At 42.3% G+C, this 26,279-nt stretch overlaps 1 protein-coding gene across 5 annotated transcripts; it reads right to left on the reverse strand.

Moving 5' to 3' along the window:
- TFG (trafficking from ER to golgi regulator) lies at positions 1-23,623 on the reverse strand. 5 transcript variants are annotated; one of them, XM_040583188.1, is made up of 10 exons: positions 23,488-23,623; positions 21,254-21,354; positions 20,376-20,436; positions 19,018-19,226; positions 12,353-12,436; positions 11,308-11,454; positions 10,050-10,217; positions 7,595-7,735; positions 3,174-3,269; positions 1-759 (listed from the first exon to the last, which is right to left on the reverse strand). In XM_040583188.1, the coding sequence occupies exons 4-10, from the start codon at positions 19,199-19,201 to the stop codon at positions 419-421; spliced, it is 1,161 nt and encodes a 386-aa protein (XP_040439122.1). In that variant the 5' UTR covers positions 19,202-19,226; positions 20,376-20,436; positions 21,254-21,354; positions 23,488-23,623; the 3' UTR covers positions 1-418. The 5 variants fall into 5 exon arrangements, with proteins under 5 accessions (XP_040439122.1, XP_040439124.1, XP_040439120.1 ...); XM_040583190.1 differs by lacking the exon at positions 20,376-20,436 and having other exon boundaries at positions 1-756; XM_040583186.1 differs by lacking the exon at positions 20,376-20,436 and having other exon boundaries at positions 23,488-23,622.
- Between the last annotated feature and the right edge of the window lie 2,656 nt (positions 23,624-26,279).

A 26,279-nucleotide genomic window follows, 5' to 3' on the forward strand; every position in this document is an offset into this window, starting at 1 on the left:
TAGATTCAGGGGTTTTATTAGTTTCCCATGTGAGCGTTACAATTTATAATACATCATACCTAGTTTTACCTCCAGAACGAATCTAATTTAGTACATCATGGTATTAGTAAAAACAAGCCTGATAAACGGGCTAAACTTCCAACTAGCATCTTCGTATCCTCCAAGCAAGGCAAGCTAGAACGTCGATCACTTTACAGACATTTAGGTAGTGTTTCCCAACAACCTGGCCCCAAATTACACTAGGAAGCAGATACAATGTAAAGCAGGAAAGATTCGTTTGGTCATCCATCCCCCTCCCCCCGGCAGATTTTAATTAACAGCTACAGTTGTGCCTCACGACAGTCCCGGAATCTCAAGTAAAAATCCTGGAGCCTGTGGGGATGGGAGCACGAGCGCCCTCACCCACCTGCCCACCTGCTTACCGGTAGCCGGGCCCAGGCTGCGCGTAGCCCTGGGGGCCGAAGGGAGGCCGGCTGCGGGCGTAGGGGTTGGGCCCGCTGGGCGGGGGGGTCATGGTGCTGCCAGGCGGGGGGGTGAAGCCGGGCCGCGGCTGGTAGGTGCCAGGAGCCGCCTGGGAGGCAGGGGGCCCGCTGTAGGGCGCGGGCTGCGAAGCCTGCGTGGTGTAGGGCTGCGGGGGGTAGCTGCCCCCCGCGTACTGCGGCTGCCCGGGGAAGGCGGCGGCCGGGGCCCCCGCAGGCTGGCTGTAGGCCGGGAACTGCTGGGCTGGCTGCGAGGGGGTTTGCTGCTGGCTGTAGCCTGCTGGGAAGGGAAAGAGTGAGGTGGGTGAGAGACAGCAGAGAGCCGCGGGCGCCTGCAGAAAGACCTTTGCTTCGTTTACAGTGACAAACGCAACACAATGCCCTAAGCACGGAAAAAAGGCAAACCGAGAGCGAAGGGCCATCTGCCCAGCGTCTGGCGCGCCACCCTGGCAGCACAGCAACACCGAGAACAGTATGAAACCCTTCTCCCGTGACTGACTGACACACATGAAAAAAAAAAGACAATCAGTACTCTATCGTCATGTCGCATGAAAACTAAAAGGCCTTCACTGGCAAGCGAGGCAGAATGCAGCCTTTTTCCCCAAATAAAAACTAAACTGTCCTGAAAGACTGTCAGGGTTTAATGCAAGTCATACCTTCCAGTACATCACAGGTGTTTTCAGTTTTTTAAATATGAAAAAGTTGTGCAGAACAGCATACTTCAGTGCAAAACTTGCATTTAAACATGTCCCAAATTTGATTTTTCTGTATAAACAAGCTCCCAAAGGAATTTCTCTTCTTGAACACTTCAAAAATGACACAGACTCCTTTTATGAAGAAACAGCTACTTTATCCATCATGAAACACACCTGCAGCTACTTGCAATGAAACCTCTCCAGTGACTGGAATCCTGTCAGCATTAAACACCAGACACACAAATTATTACAAGTGCACAGCCCTGAACAGAAAGGGTAAGGAGTGAAGAATGCACTGGAGTAAACTCACCTTGAAACTGGGATCAAAATTTACTCATGCGACAAACCTCTGAAGATCCGCTTTTACTACCATGTGTGAACAGCCACGCTGTTGCCTAGTAGGCTTACAAGAGCAGGAATGGATCCCGCTCTTGGGGCACAGGGGTTTGAAAGGAGACATTACTCATGGCAACAGCAAAACAAAAAAAATCCTACGAGTCAAGATCCTCAAAAGCTGCTGTTGCTAGGTCCTCAGGAAAAAAAGAATGTTTCTGATAGATCAGGTTAATTGTGAAACCAGTTATGAGAAACAGGCGCCCCAGATCAGTTCTGGTGGCGTTTCATTCTTACTTAAGATGATGTCGAGTAGAATGCAGAACTTGCACTGCAGCTTTCACAGGAACTTCTCCAGTAAAATAATGGATTAGACAATGGTAGGATATGACTAGAAAGCATATGGAAACTCCTCTTTTTTCCCCCACCCCCGCTCAGATTTAAGCCTAAGGAAAGGCAGATAAACCCTTCTGCTTCCAACAGGCTCCTTACTTCTTCTGAAATTAGACTTCAGAAAGTCTGTCACTCTTCTAATTACAAATGTGGGAGTGAGAAATCTGCAGAGAACAAGACACCATTTAGAGACCCACATCAACCAGCTCTCGCACGGTGCACTGGAACAAGGGCTGGAGCACGACCCTTCAGTTCCAAGTTTTCTAGGGTCCTTATCCAAGATAAACATGGAATTTCTTCAGAAGCTCTGGAAGCATTCTCATCTACATCAGAACTGACACACTCTCACTGTACATGTTGCACACCAAAAAAAAAGGGCCGCACAGGCTCTGTTCTGAGTCACTTGATGGTATGGGAGGCTTTTGTTTAATTTAAGGAAGACTGTTTAAAACAAGGAATGATAAAAGCTTTGTATCATTTTCTAAAAGCAACTTGCAGTTTGTTACAGCATCTGCTGTTACAGGTTCACACCTGCACTTCGGCTGGATTACGGTTCCTCACATAGACTATGCATTATGAGATGCCGGCTGCTTCTAAAGCAAATAAACCGAAATTGTGAAGTCAAAGTTTATTTTGGGTCTACGCAAAAGCCAGCTTTTCATACTTGACCACATATAAACCACTAGTGCACTAAAATGTTCTTCCGCTAAAAGTCTACTGGCACCTTCACTTGAGGCATCAGCAAAATCAACAGCTAAAAAAACCCTGTCACTTGGTAGTTTCACTGAAATTTAAAGTATTGATAATAGCCAAGGATTTTCTAAATGACAGCTATAGTCAGTGTTCACACCACCGAATTTTGTACATGGAGATCATTCTCAATGCAAGAAATAGGGGCCATCTTTATACACCACCAATATTTAAGAAAGCTAAATTGGGATGTTTTAGTCACTTAATTGCTAGAATCCCAAGACCGCAGAAGTTAATTCTGAAGACTGCGCATACTTCAGGTGGTTCACCTTGCCTGCTGGTCAGTAACAAAGCTTGCTTTTTGGTCACCATCAGGTAGGACTGAGATACTGGAACCCCAACTCGGTATTTAATTTACTGACAGCTACAGCGCTCTCTTACTGGTCATTTCCAAATTGCGCCGGTTCCCATCGGAACCGCAGGCACTCGGGCTGCTCAGCACCCTGACCAGCCCCCCAGGTTCAGGATCCGACGCTCACAGGGCGCCGCAGGACAGGAGAGGTGCTACAGCTCAGCCGCTTACCTGGGTACTGCACACCGTACTGCTGCTGGGGCTGCGGCTGGGCCTGTGGCTGCTGAGCGGGGTAGCCCGGCTGCTGGTACTGTTGATACATCTGACCTACAGAATAAAAACTTGTTTAGTTGAAGCCCAGTACCCTCACTATATTAAAGACACGCAGCGAGCAACATCCTAACAGTTCAAAAATCACAGAAACAAACCCTCTCACAACGTGTAAAAACTTTTAATTACTTTTTTAAATCTGAACATGGTGAAGTTTGACTATTATATGTTCCACCTAATTATCAGCTGAAATAAACCTACAGATTTTAGTTTCTGAACAAACCTGTTCTGAAGACTAAATTACGTTTATCTACCACCAACAGAATAAACGGTTGCAACCTGGTACGTGAGGCTTACTATTTCATGTTTTCAGAACCCACCTTAATTAGTGCTATTCTGGTGGGTAACTGAGCAGGAATCTTTAAACATCTTGATAACTGCTCCCGAACTTACACTGTAAATTAAAAGTACTTCAAAAGTTAAATGTGTCCTCAGATTGTCTGTTTATATTAAGTTTTTAAGACCCATTTCTGCATCAAAGTACTGTAAGCAGAGCTGTACATTATTCACTCTGATCACATTTTCCAGACGTCATCCATCTCTTATTATCTGACCTGCTGTAAGCCAAGTTTTCTTGAGAGACCCAGGAGTATACACTCTAAAGCAAAAATAAAACCATACATTCTTAAACTTGGGTATTCCAATTCAATGCTCATTTTTCCTAAATTTGATGATTCCAATTTCTTGGCAAGAAATATTTGTTTAGACTTAACCCGTGGGCCCTGTTCAGGCATTCCACTGTTCCTCAATTTGCCAACAGGCACAGTCAAAGAACAAAACCAATTATATGCCAAAACTAAAGCTTTGCTGCACTGGAGCAGACATGGAAACTTCAGTATTATAAAGTGTTAGCGTACTATTATTTGTTCTGCAAAGATCAGCAGACTCTATAAATACACTGTTAGGCTGTATCTTCTGAACTGCACCAAGAAAAGCAACTCGGCTCAGCTCCAAGTCCTCCCAGACCCCTGTGCATGCTGCTTTAAAAGAACTCCTTATTTCTTCTTTTCTCTGCATTACTTGCAGCTGAAAGCAACGGTATTTTCCATTCACACTAAGCTGTTCAAAGTATTTTATACTGCTGCAGTCATTCAAAATATTATTTGGTATGCAATTACTGTGGGATGAAGAGGGTGCTAAACACAAGGCTTGAAGAGAATTTAAGCCTGTTAGCTTGATAATTAGGTATTAGAAACCCAGAATGCATGCTTTCTGTTTCTTGAACTCACGTTGTTACAGGGAGGTGTGGGAGAACAACCCAGCGGCTGCCTGTCTGCCTTGGGACAGCTACCTACAGGCAACACAGAACGGCACCGGCACCTGCTGGAGACCGCAGGCAAAGGGATGGGAGAGAAAGAGCGTGGAGTCCTTCCCAAGCCTGCTGAGGCGGCTTGCTGTCTTCCACCAGGGCTGAAGCATTAGGGAGGAGCAGAGGGGTGAGGTGTTCCAGCACCATTCAAGAAAGCATTCTTAATTTACAGCCATGAATGCACGCGGGGACCCTATGGATCCTTAAGCACGGTTTTCCCCTCACTGCATTTTTCACTCCGAAAACAAGATGAGCTACAGCACCAGTGTCTGGTTTTGTACTTAGCAGCGCTCAGTGCAGGCATGGATCTGCCAGCATTTACCATTGTTCCTGCACCCTGAAAGAGCCATTTTAGCTCAATCCAGAAAAAAAAGACCAAATAGGTATATTCTTTTCCATAGAAGATCATGAAGTGCTTGCAGGAAGGAACTTTTACATCAATTTCAGCAAAATCTAAAAACACGTCCACATCTGTAAGTGGTTCTCATGCATGTTCAGCGACTGGATTTAGTGGTACAAAAGCCCAGGCATGCCACACGAGACAGCACTAAGCTGAAATGTCTCTGTTACATTGATTTAATTCAAACTAGTGAATGCTTAGAACTTTTATCAGGGGAGGCAAGCCATTAATTTGTATCGGCACATAGAGGTAAGGTGACTTGGTATTCACAAATAACAAAAAATAATAGCCAGCTATGACCACCATAACATTTATTGGCAAAGAACGCCATTAAAAAATAAACCCCAATATATCAGAACGATTGTCGCATGACTGGCATCATCATTTTACTTATATACTCAAAATACTGGGAAGGTGGGTGGGAGGCACTGCTTAAGGTGTTTTTTTAAAAAATGAACTAATATTTTAAACTAGTTTCTAAGAACAACATGCTCTGAACCAGCAGTTCCATTTGTGTGAGCTAATGCTGTTGAAAACCTAACCAGCAAAACGTATGTAAAGTTCTGGCTGGGCTCCAGCCCTGCACTGGTTCTCATCTCAGCTGCAGGAGAGCAGGATGGGACAACACAGGCCCCCACATTACCACTGGACCGAGATACTATCAAACAGTGAAGTACGGAAAGTACTCCCTCTTCCAAAAAAAGTCTTTGAACACTTTGGATAAAAGCAACTTAGTTTATGAAAAAAAACTTAAGAGGCTGACAATCACACATATGTTACCCAGCTTTGGTAAGAGACTGCTATTTACTGTACGCATACAACGCACAGAATAAGCACCTCACTAGTATTTCTGATGAACAGAGTGCAATGACTTCTGATCTCTTCTGAAGAACTGAACCATCCTGTTTTATCCAGAGTGAAGAAAATATAATCAATACTTCAATATTTCAGTGGCAATAATAAAAACTGCATAAACTACAAAACTTGAATAATTAGTGCTGTTGTATTTCTATGTGTGAAAAAAGATCTTGGGCAGAGTTACAGCACAGTTCAGTTAAGTGTTTAAAAAAACAAAAACACCACCAACCAAAAAGCCACACACCATACTTTCTTCAGCCCAAATTTAGAAAAATCATTACATGTACTCTGATACATGAACCTAGACAACTTCTTTCCCCAGTAAGATGAGTTTTGCTGAAACAACTACTTTTTTCCCCTCCCTGGTATTAGCATCCATTCAGAATTCCAACCTAGCGCTGCTAGTGCTCTTAGGAGTTGAAGCGCTTTTTCGTTTCAGCTCTAGTTTAACATCAACACTTAAAACCTCATGCCTTATGGTATTAAAGTAAAAATACTAAATTCACAAAATAAAGGTTCAGTAGCTTAGAGTCTGGTTTTTTAATATTAAGTTTGCTGGCTACTGACAGGAGAACCTTGAAGCACTTTTTTCCAAAAGCAGCTTCCACACACAAACACCAAACACTTTTATCTATAAGCTACAAAGATGTCTCTTGCTGCCTCTTTGTATCACTTGACTAATTCTTAGGGAAGCAAGCAAGTAAAAAAGAAAAAAAAAAAAAGCCTGAAAGCAGCAAAACAAGTGTTTTGGAAGTTCTGCTGCAACCACCTGCACTGGTGCCTGCCTAGATATCATACCCAGCTACAAGCTGCTCCATCAAAAATGTTACTGAACCCCTTCAGGCAAGGCATTCCAAGTGACTGTGGATACTGTCATCACCCTCACTAATGCCTCTCGTGTCTCAGCACTGTGCCAGTACAGAAAGCAGCAGATGGTTGTAACTTACTTCTATGCTAACACAGAAATAACCTTGTATTGTACTTCGTACGGAGGTAGAAATACCAAAGCGAGTCATTCCACAGTTTCATCCAGAACTATGCAGGTCTGAAGGCTCAGTGCTCTTTGCAAATATCAGTAGAAAAATGATGCCCAAATGTAGCAAACCTCTGAACAGGTTTATTCTTACAAGTCAAGTAACATGTAAAAGGGCAAAGAACTCTGGTTTCAAATTCCTTTGTAAAGGCCTCAGGCTTTAAAGGAGAGCCCATTGAGGCTCTCATGGGTTACGCAGGCAAACCACAATGCATGTGAGATAGTTAAAAGGTTTAACTTGACTAGCACAGAGCCATACATAATAAAGCAGCAATGCAATAATAACGGCTCTGTTTTGTTAGAAACTATTAGTAAACATTTTCAATTCACAGTAGACAAGCCAACAAACTGTTAGCTGAGTGAAAGCTTGACACGACACACAGGGTATGAGACGAACCAAGGTCTTCAGATAGATTTACAGTGCAGCATATATAAATCTGCCTTACAGTAAAGTGAACAGAGATGCAAGTAGGAAACAGTACCATGAAAATCCTCCTCATCCTCCTCCTATTACATCACTCACCCTTTTAAACAAAGCTACTGCTCCATCTGCCGTTTCTATCTTGAACAGCATGTGAGGAAAAAGTTTCTGCCTAGTGGCAGAGATGAATTTGTAGTTGGGTATCAACTTTGGGTCTGCCAGTTGGCAGTCACAGATACTGATCACCCAGATTCAAACACCATCACTCACACCCTGAACAGTAGAAAAACGTGCTGCTTACCTTCCACCTGACCAGTCTGTGGCTGTGTTCCGGGGTACGGAGCCTGCTGGGCCTGAACACCAGAAGGGTGGGCTGCAGAAGAGGAGGAAGCGATACTGTCTGGTGTTCCTGATCGCTCTTCCGCAGGGGCACTGGGTGGTCCTGCAGAAGCAAAACCAAAAGACAGTACGTGAAATGAACAGAGTCTAGTACAAGACGATTCCTTTGTAAAGGTTTTAACCTTTTTTCCAGTTTTCCACAGATTTACATAAGAGGGTGTCACACCCAAGCTAAGACTAAACATATTTGCACATGTAGACTCTCTTTTGAAAATATTTGCGGGGGGGGTGGGGGGGGTGGGGGTGGGGGTGTTCCACCTGTCTCTAGGTCACTAAAATTCATCATTCCAAGGAACCTGACCCATTTGTGGGACAAAACCCTCCATGGCAACATGTTTTTTCCACAGCTTCAAGTGTTAACCTTGCACGTGTACACTGAAGACTTGCTACATTTGGACAGAACATGCAGTTACGTACCTATTCTTTCTCATCTGGAGCAAAGTGAAAGGCTTCAGAAAACTATTCAAATGCACTTGTGTTCTACTGTGGCCCACACGGGCCCAGGCAACAGTGTTTTACCAATAGTCATGTGGCATGTGAACAGAAAACCTCCAAGGAAGCTGTTAAAATCGCACTCCCGGACAGGATATGGCAGGCTTCAGTCTAAAAGCAACTGTCTGCTCTGATAATTCTGAAAATATTCCAGCTAGCACCCAAAGAAAGCACAGAAACAGATTTTCTCTATGTTAGAGAGAAGTTCTGACATATGCATGTGAACAGGTATAATCTACTACAATTAAATGCAAACTATTTTGTTAGAAACAAGGGAGCTTAAACCTGGATCTTCACAGCTCTTAGCTACGTGAATGCAACGTATGAGACACTACTTTCAAATACATGCTTAAAGTTAAGCACAAATAGCAGAATTGCTGCAAATTCACTTTCAATTTAGTTATATTTACACAATATAAACATGCATCCGTCAAGCCCTTAATTATGTTTTCATGTTACCCTTATTAGGGGGGAAATTTATCAAATTTGCCTACTTCTGGTTTTGCCTTTATATACGTAACTGTGGGAATGTAGCTTTAGAAATGGGATTTCTTATATCCTGCTTCAGTGGTCCTCTGTTAAGTTCTTTGTACATTCCAAGCACTGTCAAGTCAGTTCCTTCTGTCAGAAGAATTATGGAGACACATAAACACTGAAGCATCACTGATGCTACAATCAAAGCATTAACTGACACTGAGGCTTTGTGCCAAAAGAAAAACCCACTTCTTCAAGAATTAGCTCCGATTTTCTGCTAGTTGTACTTCATACTCAGCCATTTCATTGTTCAGAGGATAGCCCGTTGTAAGCTTTTAATTCCCATCAAACCTTTATCTGGTTTGCTAAATAACCATGCTGTGACAATACCCAAAATGTGCCATGGAGGAAAAGATCACTCAGTAGGCCTGATCCACGGGCTAGTACCCTGATCTGAAGACAGCCACTCTGCCCGTGGGTACAACTTTGGATCCTGCAGGGTTGCAATCACGCAGGGATCTATTCCTATCACCGTACACTTCTGCCAAGGCAGTCGTACTGTAGCACCAAGCTCCAGTTGCTATTAGTTTGTCTATCTGTATCAGTACTTCACACATCACATAAAATGGACTTGCTCTACAGCTGAGAGTACACAGCAAATCCTACTAGCTAACAGTAGTTTTATTTTCAGCTTTCAATGCTACATTAAACCTTGCCAGACCCATGAAGATTCTGTGCAGAATCATGTCTCAATATTCTGCATCACATTCCCTATTACATTCTATATTGCTTTTCTAACTTCAGGTATCCTGTACTAAGTTGACTGCATTCAGTTTAGTATAATCAGCTTTTACACATTTAGCATTCTACTACTAGATAGGGCTGACAGTAATGCAGCTCTTCAAGAATAAATACATGTTATTCCTTTCTGTTAACACTAAGTTGACACTATTTACTTCTGAAATGAAACAAGAAAAAAGATGGGGCTGTATAAAATATTCTGACTGACCCGAACAGTAGAAGCACAAGAACTGCAAGATCAAACCCTAAGGCAGAGCAGTGAATACTGTTTTTCTCTCTCTGAAAGACACTAATTAAGTTACTTTATAGCACAGCATTAAATAATTCAAATAAAGTATTTTAACCCATTTTCTACCCCAAGCTAAAACACAATGCTAAAACCAACAGGAACGTGTTAACATTTTGTATACAAAAGTCAGCAAACACAGCCACAATACCATAACATAACAGGTTTTAGAATTCTGAAAAGAAATAGTGAATACAGAACACAGCTTAACACATTCAAAATACAAATGCTGTATTACAAATCAAGATCTGAGTCATCAGTTACAAACTGGTTTTGCTTTCCTCTTTGTAAGATACGCCCTTACCTGACACCTGATCGTCTGTCAAGCCAAACGCTGACATGACATTCTTGCTGATTTCATCCTGGTTCTTTAGCGGATCAAACGCAGACATGCTCGCTGCTATAACTTGAGTAGATGGCTTAACGTTAGAGTCAGCAGCAGCAGGCTTTTCTTCCCTACCATCTACAGCACCTACAAAACAAAATGCCCAGTTATTAATTCTTGGGCACTGAAACACCACCATACAGATATATCCATATATTTGTATCTATATATATTCAGAAACCCCTTACCTAGTCAAGTGGTACCTTTTCTTTTAAAAACAAGCAACTACAGATAGGGTTTAGCCTGGATAGTTTTGATTGCACTCTTAAGATCATCAACCTAACCTCCTTCCAAATGGTTTATAACAAGAAACCGTGGTATTTCACTGAAATTAGTTACATTGTAGGAACAGGGGCTGGGATAACAACAAAACTAATAAAACTTTGAAGAGTAAAATACAAAAGTATCCTAAAAGAAAGGCTGGAGTTCTTTGCCTCTTTACTCAGAACACTGTACCCCATGACTTTGTGTCATTATCTTCTGTGTCCAGCTCATCCAAGATCTGTAGTTCAGCACACAGATGTATAGTTTTTTATAGTACAACAGCCCTAAGCTAGGAGACAAGTGCCTCAAAACTGAGAGAGTAAGACCCGTTTTGCCCTCCCCCAGTAATCCCTTCCCACCCCTACCTGCACTCCTGTGCTGCTTACCCTGAGACAGCTCTGATGCTGGTCTGAGCTCAAAATGTGTGGATTCAATTTCCTGACTTGGCAGAAAGAGTGGATATAATTTTTGCTGAATTTGCTTTTTACTGTTTTAGTGAATCAAACTTGCTTAGCAACATGACAAGACAAGCACCAGAGCTAGCCCAAAGTAAGCAGTGGAACTGCTCAGGTGGGACCAAGAACTCTTCAGCAACAACAAACTATTAATTCAGGTCAAAGCCCTCCCAAAATGTTGTCATGACTCACAAGTGTCAGTTACAGCATTTTCATACATTGCAACAAAAACTCAAGACTTTGAAGTTTCATTCCTAAACTGACTTAGTGCTTTACTCCAGATAATCTGAATAAAAATTCTGCCTCTGAAATACCTGAAGCATTAAAAATTAAGTTCTGAACCATCAAGCAACAATTAAGAATGATCACAACTGGCATTCAAGCCTCCGTTTTTCACTCTGTTAAACAGCACACAACTCTGCAAATCAAACCAGACGATTCTTTGCCAGGCTGCCTACCATTTTCAGGCAGATTAGTGGAAAGCCCTGGTTCAGACGGCGGTTCTAAACAGTCCAGTAAACGATTGACTTTATTGCGAAGTTCTATCAGCTCTCGACGCAGGTATTTCACCTGATTAGATTCTAGGGGTCTTGGTTGCCCATTCACTGCAAAACAATAATTAGATAAATTTAACGCTGTAGTAACATTCTGACATCCAGTTTAAAATTGAAAAGAAAAAATTAAAAGTTCCCAACTTTTACTTGCTTCTAGCATCATCATCCTCTGTGGAGTCTAAAAGTACCAAAGTTTAGTCAACACAGACTGAATACATTCTAGACCTTAATGTTCCTCTGCTGTCATCTCAGTTCAGCATAACACACAGAACAGAACTGCAGAGTGAAGTCTGTGGTACATTTCTGCATTGTTTGTTCATTTCCATGAATATACCCTGAACAATACAAGTATCATGCATGGTTACGGAAAGCTGTCCCTTTAGAACTAATGCAGCATACACAACACTGCTGCAATTCATGAATAAGGTCAGTGTCCAAGTTAAAGGCTGCTTGCTATTCCTTGGAACTATGTGCTAATTTACCAATAGTAGCCTGGAAAACAAATAACTATTTTACACAAAGGTCAAAGGATAAATGTTAAAATCTATTCAACTTCAAGTGATTAATGTTAGTTTTTAGCAGTGTACTAGTAACACTGCAAGATAATCACCATCTTAAATTTCTCATGTACCTGCAAAGAAAACCTCACAAATGCTACAGAGTGGAAGACAACACGGAAAATAATATTAAGAAAAAAAACCACTGACCACATATATAGGTATGCCAAATAATTTAAGCAATCTTACATACAGAAATAGTTTGTTTCCTTAAGTTCAGATGCCACATGAAACATCAAGGGAGAAAACAGATACCATGTATTAATCCACTATTTTTAGCTTACTGATCTCATTCTTCTGAAATCACGAAGTTTTTAGCACCTCCCAGTGAAGTCTACTGCCTGAATTTTAATAAACATTGTTTTTAAAAAAAGACAATCTTCTATACTTACCAAACAATGTCAGCTTAAGTATCCTACTGCACTGAATTGCAAAGGAAAGATCTGAGCTATCAAAAATTGTTATAAGATCTCCATCTGAAAAGAACATGAAAAAGTTACATTAAAAGCAAAGCCTATTAACTACTGAACTTCACAATAGAGCTGAAGAGAAATTACTTCATTACTCAAAAATAACTTTCCCTATTTGATTCTAGGAATCAAACTGAAACTAGGAAAAAAAGTTTCTGATTTTAGTGCGAGAGTCATTATGCAGGAAAATTATGTGCAGAAGGTAGGGCAGAAGCATGACCGGCTCCTAAAGGGAGCCTTCTGGCATCAGCCCTTTGAAAGTTCCACATAGCTCATCATTCTTTTATGCTACATACAGGATAAAGCATTAGAGCTGAGAGTTCACAAAGTACAATGCCAGAAAGAATAATGGTTCCAGTTAAAGTTACATGCCTTCCAAGTGGCTCCAAAACCGTGCTGCCCATGAACACACAGGAAAGTCAAGATACATAGCACAAGGCAACCCCAGTTCAATTTTGAAAAAACAAAACACGCACACTAACAAGGGAAAATGATAAGTGACTAGAACACTTTCTCAGGTTATACTCAGAGCACTGAGGTGTGAAACCAATTTTCAACAAGGGAACGATAATAAAGTTCCTGTGTAAATGTGAATAGTAAAAATACCTATCAGCCTTAACACAAATAAGAATAAATATGTCAAGCATTCAGAAGAATTTTCTCTTCAATGAGGAATGTGACATGAAGTCTCAACTCTCAGTCATTTATTTCTGTGTCAGATTTCAGAGGAACTCCCATCCTAATGCATCCTAATCAATTTGCACATTGCCATCAGTCACAGAAATGATACTAAACTGTATGGGATCCTTTATTCTTCAGATACATGGGCTATGCATAAAGCACTGAACACCTTTAATGATATTAATACCCAAGAGGTACCAAGTTCCCATTAAGTCTGATCTCTCACAGCTTTTAACCCAAGGCAACCCACATTAACATCTTTGCTTACTCAACAAGATCACAGTTTAACTGTTTTAAACAAGACTATTCTTCTTTGGCAGGGCAGATTTTCTGCATTTTTAACATATTCAACAGATTATTAATAGATTAAATGAACACAAATTAGGCAGCACAAAGGAAAGAGTTGGAAGGCATTATCAGGAAAACGTGTGTACTGACAGAGGGAAACAGAAGGGGTAGTACGACCCCTTCCTTCCAGAGCAGCATGACTAGGAACTGAGTTGAATCTGACACTGTCTAATGAAGCTTCACCTTCAAAAGCAACAGCATTAGATAAATGACAGCTTGGAACAAAGCCAACTCCAGGCTACCAATGCTCCTCCCTACAACACTGTCACAAGGACACTCTCTGGACAGACACAGAAAAGTGTTTTTCATACTGATTACTGCCTAAAAATTCTGAGCTACTCCTTATGTGTTGGTGACAAAGTTCCAACGGTATAAAGTTGTGGTTAAAATTTTCAAATAAACAAATGGTTCAGTACAAATAGCCCGTAAGACACATGATGGCACATTGAGAAAAGCTCAAAATTTCAAGAACTATGTATCCTAATTCTGTCATACCTGATAACAAGTAACACCTCTGCAAAGGAAGGTTTTCTTAGTATAGTACCATTAGTAACACCTAACAATGCTTATCAGTCTTCAAAGAAGTTGCTTTCTGTCCCAGTTTCAGCTAGGATAGAGTTAATTTTCTTCTTCATAGCTGGTGCAGTGCTGTGTTTTGGATTTAGTATGAGAATCTTGATAACACACTGATGTTTTCAGTTGTTGCTAAGTAATGTTTATACCAAGTCAAGGATTTTTCAGTTTCTCAGGCCCTGCCAGCAAGAAAGCTGCAAGGGCATAAGAAACAGAGAGAGGACACAGCCAGGACAGCCAAAAGGATAACCCATACCTTAGAATCTCATGCCGAGTATATAAACAGGGGGAGCTGGCTGGGGCCTACCACTCACTGCTCAAGGACCGCTTGGGCATCAGTCAGCAGGCAGTGAGCTATTGCACAGTCCATCCCTTGGGGGTTTTTTCCTTCCCTTTAGATTTTATTCCTCTCCCCTTCTCTGCCTTTTTCATTACAATTGTTGTTATTATTATGTTTATTTATTTTATTTCAAATACTATATTATTCTTAATCTCAGTCCTCAAGTTTTACCTTTTTCCTGATTCTCCTTCCCCGTCCCACTAGGGGTGGCAGTGGGAACGAGCCAGCACTTGCACAGTACTTAGTTGCCAGCTGGGGTTAAACCACAACACTTTCTAACAAAATAAGAAATCTTACAAATACTAATAAACTGATGACATAATAAATAATTCTTAAGTTTTACTGAAAGAAATATTGTTGTCTCCAAAGATTTTTTTACATCCTACATGCTGTTTGCACTTTCACCATCTCAAAAAAAATTGGTTGACAGCAGTATCAGTCATGGGTTCACTGAGTAGAAACTGGAAGGTCTCCAAGAGCAGAGGTTCCAAAACCCCACTAGGCAATCTACTCCAGTGACCCGCTGCCCTCCCAGCCACAACTGATGCTCAGCCTCCCAAACTGCACTTTACGACTGCTGCCGCCTGCCGCTACCCAGAAGAGTTCACATTCAATGGTCTTTGCAACTCCCACTCCGCTGAGGCTGCTATGGGCTCTGCCCTCAGCTTCCTCTGCACAGCACCGAACAAGCCCAGCTCCCTCCGATGCGCCCTGCAGATCTTCTGCCCTCAGCCCCACACCGCCCTCACTGCATCCTGCTGGACCCTCCCCAAGGCTTTTTAGCTTCAGGCACGGGGGGCAAAGCTGAGCACAGACTCCCTGGTGGTGCCTCCTCACCAGTGCCAGGAAGGGGAGGGTAATAGGGTCCCCTGTTTGTCATTACGACCCATAACAAGACTTAGACAATCAGATCCCAAACAAGTAACTTCCATAGTGTTAAACAGCCCTTTCTTGTTGGCAGTAAAACAAGGGCCAGGCGCAGCAGGAGCTCCCTTCAGCTCAAACACTTCCTCCAGCTTTGCAGTAACCCTTCCTAAATGCTGATACCAAAATCCACTGGTGTCTTACACCAAAGCCCTTTACTCTGTATTCTCCTGGTAACACAATAAATGATAATTACTTCTCTTGCCAATGCACAGCACTGGCAGACCATCTTGTGATGCTTTTCTGTCGTACCAGTCAATACTCAGATTCACTGCCTGAACAAAGGTGTATGTTCTAAACAGTTTATCCTGCACAGCCAAAAGAAAATGTCAAAATTAATACATACAGATTAATGTCAGTCAAAACAATCCAGACCACTCCATCTTATTTTCCCTCACCTACTTGAACATCTCTGAAGGCATTAAAAATAATGATTAATGTTTCTATTTTAAATTGCTAGCAGAAAAAAAGGCTGAAAAGCACCAAGTACAGAATTTTGTCAGATGCATAAAGTCAGTTCTACGATTCCTATCGACAGTCACCAAGCAGAGCACATGCTTGGATTCATAAGAAATACGTACATGTCGAGGCACACAAAAGTCTGACAATTTAAGTATATTGGATTTATCAAACAAAACTTTTCATTTTAAGGAATGTCAGTGAAGCCTAATTCCTGTTAATATGACATAGATATGAATATACAATGTTAATTATTTTCTACTGAAAAGTAAAACAGACTCTCTATTATTTTCTCTATTAATGTTGTTACTTCAAGAACTTACCTTTCTCATTTTTACAAGAGACATAGCTTTTACTCTCTACAATTTCCCATGTACCCTAAATATTCCCTGCTAGGCCAATTATAATTTTTTTTCTTTAGTAAAAGCTAGTGACTACTTTAACCTACCAAGGGATTCAGACTTCCACTTTCACATCAATTTTGCACCATCATGAAGCATTCCCATTCTTATGACATTAGAAATTAGAATAAATTAGAAATGTTTAAGACATTAAACATCTGCCTCATTATCCTTGGCCCTGCTAGCCATGCTTCCTCATCTACTAGCTTTATTTACCCTTTTTTTCACCCCCCTCTTCCATTTTTGGAAAAAAAAAAATTCCAGAAAACGACCACCAAAAATGTAGTTTTCCTTCACTTTGGTAAAGCTACCAAAGGTAGTGAACATTACTGATGAGCACACCGCCTTGATTAAACGTAGTATGAGTTAATAACTCATTATTGGATCTGACACAGAGACATCAACTTCTACTGCAAGGTAATGAAGGGGAAGAATAAAAAGCCAATCTCTATTAGCACTCTAGTTTTAAATTCCAGCCTAACTTAAAAATAAATTTTAAAAAAGTAAAAGTTTCTACTATTGGTTCCATAGGAGCTTTAGCATATGTAACTCAAATAACATGGTGTGCTTAAGACGCAGTTCTAATCCAATTCATACAAATTCACTGCTGGCAGGCCTCACTAGTTTGTTTGGGGGTTTGGGGTTTTTTTGAGCATTGTGTTTTATGACATATTCAAGAACCTTAAGCAGGACATGAAAATTATTTCACACCTAGTAGCGGCATTTCCTTAGTTCAAAGTTTGAAAGGTGCCAAGCTTGAATATAAAACCTAACTTCACAAGGCCGTAATTAAACTGAAACTTCTTTTCCCTGGTAATTAAAAAAAGCATCACATAACCTAAATATAGCTTAGGAATATGCTTCTGACTATCTTAGTCCACAAACCCAGAGACAGAAGGATCGTGATTTAAAGTTTCCTAGCCTCTGTGATTAAGCATATCAGTTTGAAGAAGAAAAAAGTATTAGATTCAAGGATCATGACAGTTTGATGAAGATACGAAGCCACGATATTTTCTACAAGTTTTAAGTAAGAAATCCCATATTCAGGCCTGAAGATCACTAGTTTGACATGTTACAACAACAAGAAACAAAGCCAGGAGGGGTAGATGAAGCATTCTTCTGAACACTCAAGAAGTGTGCATATGAGTTGTGAGAAGATGCAGATGAAGGTTGTAGAAGTAGTGGAAATCCTTAGACCAACTTGAAGTATCTCCTCATAACCGATGAAGACAAGTGATCCTCCAGGTCAGGAGTGATAAATAACAAAACGGAAATGGAATATATACATTCTAGCTAACGCTTCTAATGACTGAAATAATTTAAAGAAGAATCTTAGTTTAGTTGAAACAAAGTCAAGAATACCACAGTCCTCATACAAAGCTTGAAGCCTAGTTCTGTTAACTTCTTCCTTAATCACTTGTGACTTCTGGTATTAACAGCATTTAAACACCCTTAGTAGTGATGATCAGCTAGGATAACATACACTGAAATTTCACATCACAGTGGAATATGAGTACATTCTGAGACAAAGAAAACTAAAATTAAAAGTAGGAGGTCTCTAGCCTGTGAAAGACAACCAAAGAATGAAATTAGTCTCCATCACGCACCAAAAAACTTCCATCACTTCTTCAAAAAAACACAGATAGAAGCATACACAGAGAACTATACTAAAGAAAAGTTAAGAATGCAAAAAAGGGACTATAAGCTTTAACTGAATGAAAAAGCATCCATCGGTTCCCTTCCACCTTTCTCATTCCAGAAAGAAAAAAGAAACTGAATATGTGATAAGAAGGGGAAAAAAAACACGTACCACAAATCCACTGAGCTCTCTCCCACTAGAGACCCAAAATAATAGCCCTTCATTGTATATCAATTTTGATGAGCAGAGTCTCTCAAAAGCTTAATGAACCTGAAAAAAACTGTCTCAGGGTCATTCAATGTGAAATTTTATTGCCTAGATGTATGAACAAAAGTCGTTTAACATTTCAGGTACCACAGACATTGCTAAAGTTTCCTAATGTTATTAAGGAAGATGAACCTGAACGTTTCAGTAATGTAGCTCTTTTACTGTACACCAGGATAATTATCAGTGTCTTTGATCTAAGAGACTTTGGATTTTATCACTTCATTTTGAGTTTCATTTTATGAATACCACCTCTCCGTCCCAAATTAAGTAGCTTATCCATGCCCCACACTGACATTCAAAGAGGAAAAACCCTCCAAACCACAACTCTTTCTACACATCTCAAACAAGGCCCTTTTCATTCTGTGGAAGACCATCTTTCTTAGGGTTCAATTTTTTTAGCACTAATGATTGAGATTTTCTTTGAAACAACCAAGGTCCAACAGATTCAAACCATCAAACCAAGGGTAATATTACTTTTAATAAATATTTCAGACCAAATTAAAAGTCTCTTCTAATCTTTACTGATGAAGGAAAACATAATCAAGAATTACTAGTACATAAATCAAGTTTTCAAAGTCTTGTAAGAGCTTGTGTTAAATCATATAATCATATATGTTTATTCACACCTCATCTTCAAACCCACTTGATCACTGAAAACACATCAAAAAATGGTTAAATGAGTGGACAGAAGGCAATAGCTGCATAGCATAGCATTAGCTTCCTGCAACAGCAAAGAATGAACTTTCAGATAGCTGATATTTCAGAAAAACTGGAGGTAATACTATGTTAAGACAGCATAACCACAAGAGACAGAGATTCTATTGTCTCATTCAAAGGATTTCACAAGAAATCAGTCACATTTGCCAAGGAATCCTGACAATTTTGAAAAGGTGAATTTCAGAGTTTCTGTCCATAGATAAAACACATCAGCACAACAGCAGTAATTAAACCTCACCTTCATCTTTGTATTTTATTGTGACTTCATCATTGCTCAGAAGTTTTCCTCTAAACACTCTCTGCATCATTAGCACCAATTCATCATAGGTGATATCTTCATTATGAATAGGAATTCTCCTAATATCTTCCCCAAGCTGAGCTTTAATGATCAGCTTCCCACTTAAGTCCAGCTGCCCATTCATGGTGGATTCCTTATTGCCTGCAGACCTGATAACAACAAAACATTAAAAACATTTTAGCAAACTAAACAGTTATTTAAATGTATCTGATGACAGTTGTGAAGCTTCCCATCTCTGTAAAACATTACTGTTAGGAAGCTCTCCAGAGAACCTCTCTTGGACGCATTTTATCATGTACTAATTTCTCAAACAATAAAGTGCATCATACATAAACTGAGCTCATGAGCAAAGAACTCTCTAAGATCTGACACTTCAAATTAGCAGTTATGGTTCCCAGTGCTCAGAATTCAAAAGTAAAGATTATTTTTAAAAGTCAGACAGCTTTTAAATATGTGTGACATTTAGAAATTTCAGCCTTGGGTGGGTTTTTTTGTAAGATACCAGCTGTAAACTGCCATGGGAAAAAGGCTATAAAGGAACTATTATTCCCTAGGATCTGCTTTTGAGATACACGTATACATGTCTCTCAGGAAAAGTGAAATTGCACCAAAAGCAGTCATTATACGTAACATTATATGGGTTACATTATCATCTTATCAGATTATTTTTACATCACCCGTAATTATGACACCCAGCAAAGGGGGTTTTATTTTATCATTTAAGAAAAGACTGCCAGAACAAAATATCTTATTTCAAAGACTATAGGTAGTAAGGTGGCTTTACTATGGGGATCAAGTTGAATCATGCTTATTTCATGAACAAATAAATGAAAAGCTAAACATTTGTTTTATTATATGCATGAACAGAACACACTGAGAGTTCCCCTCCAGAAAGGAATATACACATTTTTTCCTTTTTCTAAATTTTGACCGAGATGTTATAACCAAGATTTTACATTTTTAAAAGCTGTTCAATAGGCCATACATTAGCTACTCATTAGGCTTAGAGCCACAAATTTGTTATGCAGTGCATGTGGTCAGAACAGTTGGTTACTCTCAGAGCTTTAAGATAGGTGGACAACCACTCCAACATAAAAGGAAGTGCAACAAAGCCATCTTGTGTCCAAGCAACACACAACATACACTTCAGTTACATCTTTAACACGTTATATAAGACAATTTAAAAATTATCACTTTCTATAAGGCATCTCTCCTGTTAAAAAACACAAAAGCCTTATGTTTAAAAGAAAAACAGAAACTACAGAGAAGTTACTAAGCAGAGGAGTGAAAAAACACACACACGGTAGCCAATCAAAGGTCCCCGTCTTTCTTCACTGTTTGGACAGGGCCAAAATAGATCTGGAACGAGGCACAATTAAATAAGCAGTTATCTTAACATCTGAAGTACAAATACTGGAGATCTTAAAAGCAGGCAGCCCTACACATCAAAACTGACATTTCCAAAGCCACATGTATGCAAGCATTCTCTTGTGCAAAAAGAATTATTGGTAGAGATATGCAGGTATTTCTCCCTTACCTTTAAGGATGTTATAACAGTGCTTTATGAGAAAACTGAATTTTGCTCTCCTACCAGAGAAACAAGACACTCAGCTAAAGCCTTTAATACATCATACCTTGACACACCTACATATATTTAACTCTGCTGTTTCAATGACAGTTTTGCATTGAAAAGATGTAGCATGATGCTATCTCTAGAGTGAATTCAGTTTTTCAGGTTTTGTGTAATTGATATCAAGCAAACACTTCATGCAAATCTCTTTGTTTAGCCCAATGACATCCAAAAAAGAGGCAAGAAACTACTGAACAGAACTCATTCTTCTAATCATGCATAACAGGAGTTAGATGGATATAGTCTGATTGCAGACTATACATATATAACGCAATTAACACAGCCAGGATGCTGCTGAGACCCTATGATGAAACAGTGAAGTTTATAATATCATTAATACTCTCTAATGCATTATTCGTGTTTTGCAACGTAGGAGTCTTAACTTCAGGCACATTGGCTCACATCTAATTAACACTTTAAGCTGGCTGTACAAGCACAGGGTTTTGCAGAAGTTGTTTGGATTTTTTTTTTTTTTATTTAAAGCACTTCAGCATCCATCTACAGGGTTTTCTTTCACCTTCTTTCCAAATAGAAATTTATCATTACCTTGCCTGTCTTACGCTGGATTACTGGACAGAATTCCCACCTCACTTCAGGATTGAGTCAGCATAAGCAGTCATGCACTATCAGTGCCAGAAAACAGGGAGCTGCATCAGAAAAAAAAAATTAAAATATTTATTTACAGTCACCCTTCCTTAGAATTATATACCTCACATCCATCTTTCACTTTAGAACATCTTAGTGAATATACCCAACCAAAAAAAGTCATTGTTTTATCCATATTGTAACATTTTGGATACATTTTTTGTATGTAATATGAAGATTTAAATTTTTTAGTATTGTAGAGTTTGAAGTTCAACCAAAACAAATCATGAACCAGAGTTTTACTTTCATAACAGTAGTAGTTTATTTTTGATAAATTTTGTAACTGCATGTAAGAATTATTAACAGTAATGTGTTCCTTTCCAGGACACTGATCTTCCCCAGCAGTCCCAAAATATTTATTTGTACGGTCTCCATCTTGAAACCCCAGGTTAAAGAACCTAAACTTCGATTAATTTAGCAATACAAAAACCTAGAAGCCGATGTTGTATCTTAAGACTGAAGCTTCTGTGGCATTAATCAGTGTGTCTTCAAGGACAGACTGCATAGCATTAAGACAGACTACCAAAAGGAAAGGAGTAGTAATGCCACTTTCCCACAGGCCAAGCCACCGAACTGGGCAAAAAGGAAATGGAGTCAGAAATATACAATGACTTAAAAACATGACCTGCCCTCATTTCAGTTTAAGATTGTGGGGTTTCTGCTGAAAGCATATGTGATGAGCTGCATGAAGTTTATGCAGTCGACCTTGATTGCACAAGTGCTTAATGCCCAGAGCTACAAGACAATGATTTAGTATACAGACCAGTCCAGTGGAGAACAAAACTGTGCTCCTCCCTCCCACCTGACACACGTACCCTACCCAGCACTCTTCTCCTTGTCTGTCTCACACACTGATTTGTAACATGATTTGCTGCTAACCAGAGAGAAAAAGTAGATTCCTCTCATCCACATGAAATTGGGCTCTCCTCTTTTAATTCAACTGGAAGTAAACTGGAACAGACAGGCACAAGACATGCAGGATGGAAGCAGAGAGCAAGCAAACCCCAGAGAACAGACAAAGCCTCCCTGGTTATCACAGGCTGGCAGCTGCTCCCCTCATCCTGGGCATGAAACGTTCGCCTTCTAAAAGGTCTGTACTCGCTCACGACAAGGAAAGACTGTTGCGACATACTAAGCAGGTGAACAGAACAGTCTGAAGTGACACAGCTGAATGGACAACTCCCAAGAGGGTTTTTCACAGATGACACAGAAGCTCACTAAGAAGCTTTTTAACAGAATCAATCACAGTGTCTACTTTCTTGAGGGGGAAAAAAGCGAACCAAACAAAAAACCTGTAATGTCTTCCTGTTTAAAGAAGACTATTTTTTGTAAGAATCCCACCGACATCCTTCTAACCTTCCCGGTGTACCGCATGCGTTTTGGAGGCACAGATTTTTCCCTCCCCTCTTGGCTCACTGCCTATGTACATCATGCACCGATCTGAATGGTGCATGTGGACAGTGACCGTTCAATCTGAGTCAACAACTTCAGGATCCCACCTAAAGCCACGATGTTATAACCACGCTGGATTTTACTACCCTTTTTGCGTTGCAACAGAGAAAAACTGCTTTGCCCAAGCAAGGGAAGAACAGGCATTCCTGTTTCACTTTTTCCTGTCAGAACAGCGGCAAGGTGCAGGGTGAAGCACAGCGACAGGGCCCAGCAGCACAGCTGCTCAACCCCGCCCGACGGGGCCATGAGGGGTCTTCCAGGGTACCTGGGCGGTGGGGCGGGGAGCCGAAAGGAGGAGAGGTCCTTTCGTTTTCCTCTGGGTGGGCCGACAGGGAGCAGAAATCGGGAAGCGAGGAGCCTGCAGCCCCTCTGGCTCCCCCTGCGCAGGGAGGAAGGGAAGGCCTCCCCCGGCCCTCACCCCCAGCCCTCCACCCCCCGCTCCCCCGGCCCTCCACCCCGGGCTCCCCCGGCCCTAGAAGCCGAGAGGCGGTCCCAGCCTCCCTCAGGCGCGGCCGGAGGACCCAAGGGGTCTCCCGGCCTCTCCACCAGGGGCCGCGCCGACCCTGGAACCGGGGGAGGGGGCTTGCTCCGGGCCGCAGACCGCCCGCCTCCCTCACGGGGAAGGCAGCCGAGCCCAGCCGCCCCGCTCCGAGCCGAGCCCAGCCGAGCCGCCCCGCTCTTACTGTGGCGCCTGTCCCGCCGGAGGAGGCCGCCCGCCCCTCGCGCGCCCGGCTGCGGCCGCCCGTACGTGGCAGGCAGGGAAGGGGCTGGCGCGAGGGCCGCGGCTGCCGGGCCTGCGCGAGCCGCACGCATGCGCGTTCCCGCCGCCCCGCCAGCCCGGCGCCGCGGCGCGCATGCTCCGCGCGGGCCCGCGCCGCGCCACGCCACAGGCCGGGGCGGGCCGCGAGGCGAGGGGCGGGCCGCGAGGCGAGGGGCGGGCCGCGAGGCGAGGGGCGGGCCGCGAGGCGAGGGGCGGGCCGCGAGGCGAGGGGCGGGCCGCGAGGCGAGGGGCGGGCCGCGAGGCGAGGGGCGGGCCGCGAGGCGAGGGGCGGGCCGCGAGGCGAGGGGCGGGCCGCGAGGCGAGGGGCGGGCCGCGAGGCGAGGGGCGGGCCGCGAGGCGAGGGGCGGGCCGCGAGGCGAGGGGCGGGCCGCGAGGCGAGGGGCGGGCCGCTGCAGCCGCGGGTTCGCTCGGGAGAGTGGGTGTTCAGCCGCTCGGGCCGGCGCTGCTGCGGCGGGAAATGGGCTGTAGACCTGGCCAGGCGCCGTCGCCCTCCAGCGGCCGCTGCCCGGGGAGGGCCGTCCTTCCCGCCGCCCGCATTCCGGTGCTGCCCGGCAGGCAGTAAGCGTTGGTTCCCCGGTTCCCTCGTTAAAGGCGCGGGAAGGGGCTCCCACGGGTCCCTCGGTGGGTCCGAGCTGCTGCCGCCTTCCCGCGTTACCGGTGCGGCCCCTCGCCCCGCGGCGGCCGGGGCAGGGCTGGGCCGGGCCAGGCGCTGCCCGCAGGCGGCCCTCCCGGGAAGGCCCCGGTGCCGGGAGACCCGGGCGCCCGGCGGGGATGCCCGATGGGATAGGGAGCGAGTCGCGGGGTTGGGTTGTTGCCGTGTTCGCCTTCGCCTGGTGCCACTGTGCCCGGAGGGATGCGGCCGGCCCGGGCCGCCGCCCCCACCTCCTCACCCGCAGTGGCACCTGGCTGTAGTTGTAAACGGTGGGTTCAGGGGCTTCTGTGATAAATATTGGAAAACACTGCGAAACTATTTGGGCATTTTCAATATAAACATAATCTTTACTTTTAAAAAAACAGAAAAGCGATCTGGAAATTAGGACTCTTCCATCCATTGCGCTGCAGGCAGCTCACGTTTGGTACCTCTGTACTGATGATTCAGCCATCTCCAGGCCTGTTATCAAAGTGGTGTTTCCGTAAGTGTTAGCAAGAAGAAACTCCAAGATCCTTAAAGCCCACGTGTCACGGGGAACACAAGGGTCACTGCATTGCGAAGGTCAATATGTGCCGCGTGGCGATAAGGGCTAATCTGTTGTTCCTGTAGCAGTTAAGCATATGACCTGAAAAAGAACTTTTTGCTTTGTTCCATTTTTAAAATTAGGATTCCCTGGATTGAAAAAAAGAAGCCATAAAATGTGTAATTTTGGGGGGGGGGTGCTATGCTGAAAGTGTTTTATGTTGGGTGAGACTTGCTGAGTGTTGGCTGTTAACAGCATTTTATTAACATCTGCAATACTTAGATGCAGGATGTTTTAATTTAATTAGTAAAAAGTCAACACACTTCCAATTCAAGACCACATTTTTCTTGGGGGTTTTGGCATAATATGGAAACAATTTATTATTTTTTTTTTTTAAGAGCTGTGTTCAGATTTAAATGGGATGTGCTTTAGAGAATGCTTTTGGTTTGGGGAAAAAATGGTGACAACTAGAAAATATCACTCATTTAAGGAGCCACACTCACAATGCCTAGCTGTGTTTTACAACACAGTCAAGCATCATCCTTCCTAAATCTGACTATAATTTCTAAAATACTCTTTCTTCAATTAAGTTGAAGGAATCGACAAAGACAGGTATTATACATTTGATTTACAAATAAAAAATGGATGCCCATAGAAACATAAACTTCCAAGCAAAATAGTATAAATTACCTTTCATAGATAACTTTTATTACTTTCTCTGCCTTTTCTGGAGCAGTGGTGATGAACTTCAGCCTTGCACCTACTGTGACTGCTCTTCTTGGAGGCTTATCAATGCTAGAGGACACTTGTTTTCTGCTTCATAGGGAGAGCACAGATTTCTAAGACTTCAAGAACTTTCCAGGGCCGCTGCAACACGTCTCTGAAGACACTCAGAAAGTCTCATGTATGATGCCCAGTGGTTTCGGAGGTGTTCTCCCTAGATGTTCAGCCATCCCTTTTGATTGTGCCCATGGCCTTATTTGGTGCAGCTTGCAAGCTTTCAAAACCCACCACATTAATCTTCAGAAAAAATGAAAGCACGAGGGAAATCTGACCACACTTCTTAAACCAGATTATTTGAAATTTGACATGGTGTTCATATTAAAAATGAAGACGGCAAAACAGACAAAGATATTTGTTCAGTGAACAGAATAAAGAAATAGGGGTGTTTTAAATTACCTGACTAAATTTCTGAGTTTTTTTTCTCACATAGGAGAGAATGTGTGACTCAGTGTAACTACTCCCATTCGCTAGGCAAGAACCCACTACAGTGGCCCTTACCACTTTGCTCAGTCACAAAGTGGAAAGACCTGCTGGCACTTTGCACACAGGTTGTGCTCAAGCCACCATGTGCTTCCTTCCATCGAGGTGCTCTCCCTTACTCCTCACTTCAACATCCAGAAACCCTTTTCCACTCTCCCTTGACATTGCTTTCAACTTTTTTGTACTGAATAATATTAATAAAAGGTGCATGGAGGAGGGGTAGGGTTTATATTTACTTACAGCCTAAGTTTAGAAA

This window comes from Falco naumanni, chromosome 2, assembly GCF_017639655.2.
Source record: "Falco naumanni isolate bFalNau1 chromosome 2, bFalNau1.pat, whole genome shotgun sequence".
Classification (NCBI taxonomy): Eukaryota; Metazoa; Chordata; class Aves; order Falconiformes; family Falconidae; genus Falco; species Falco naumanni.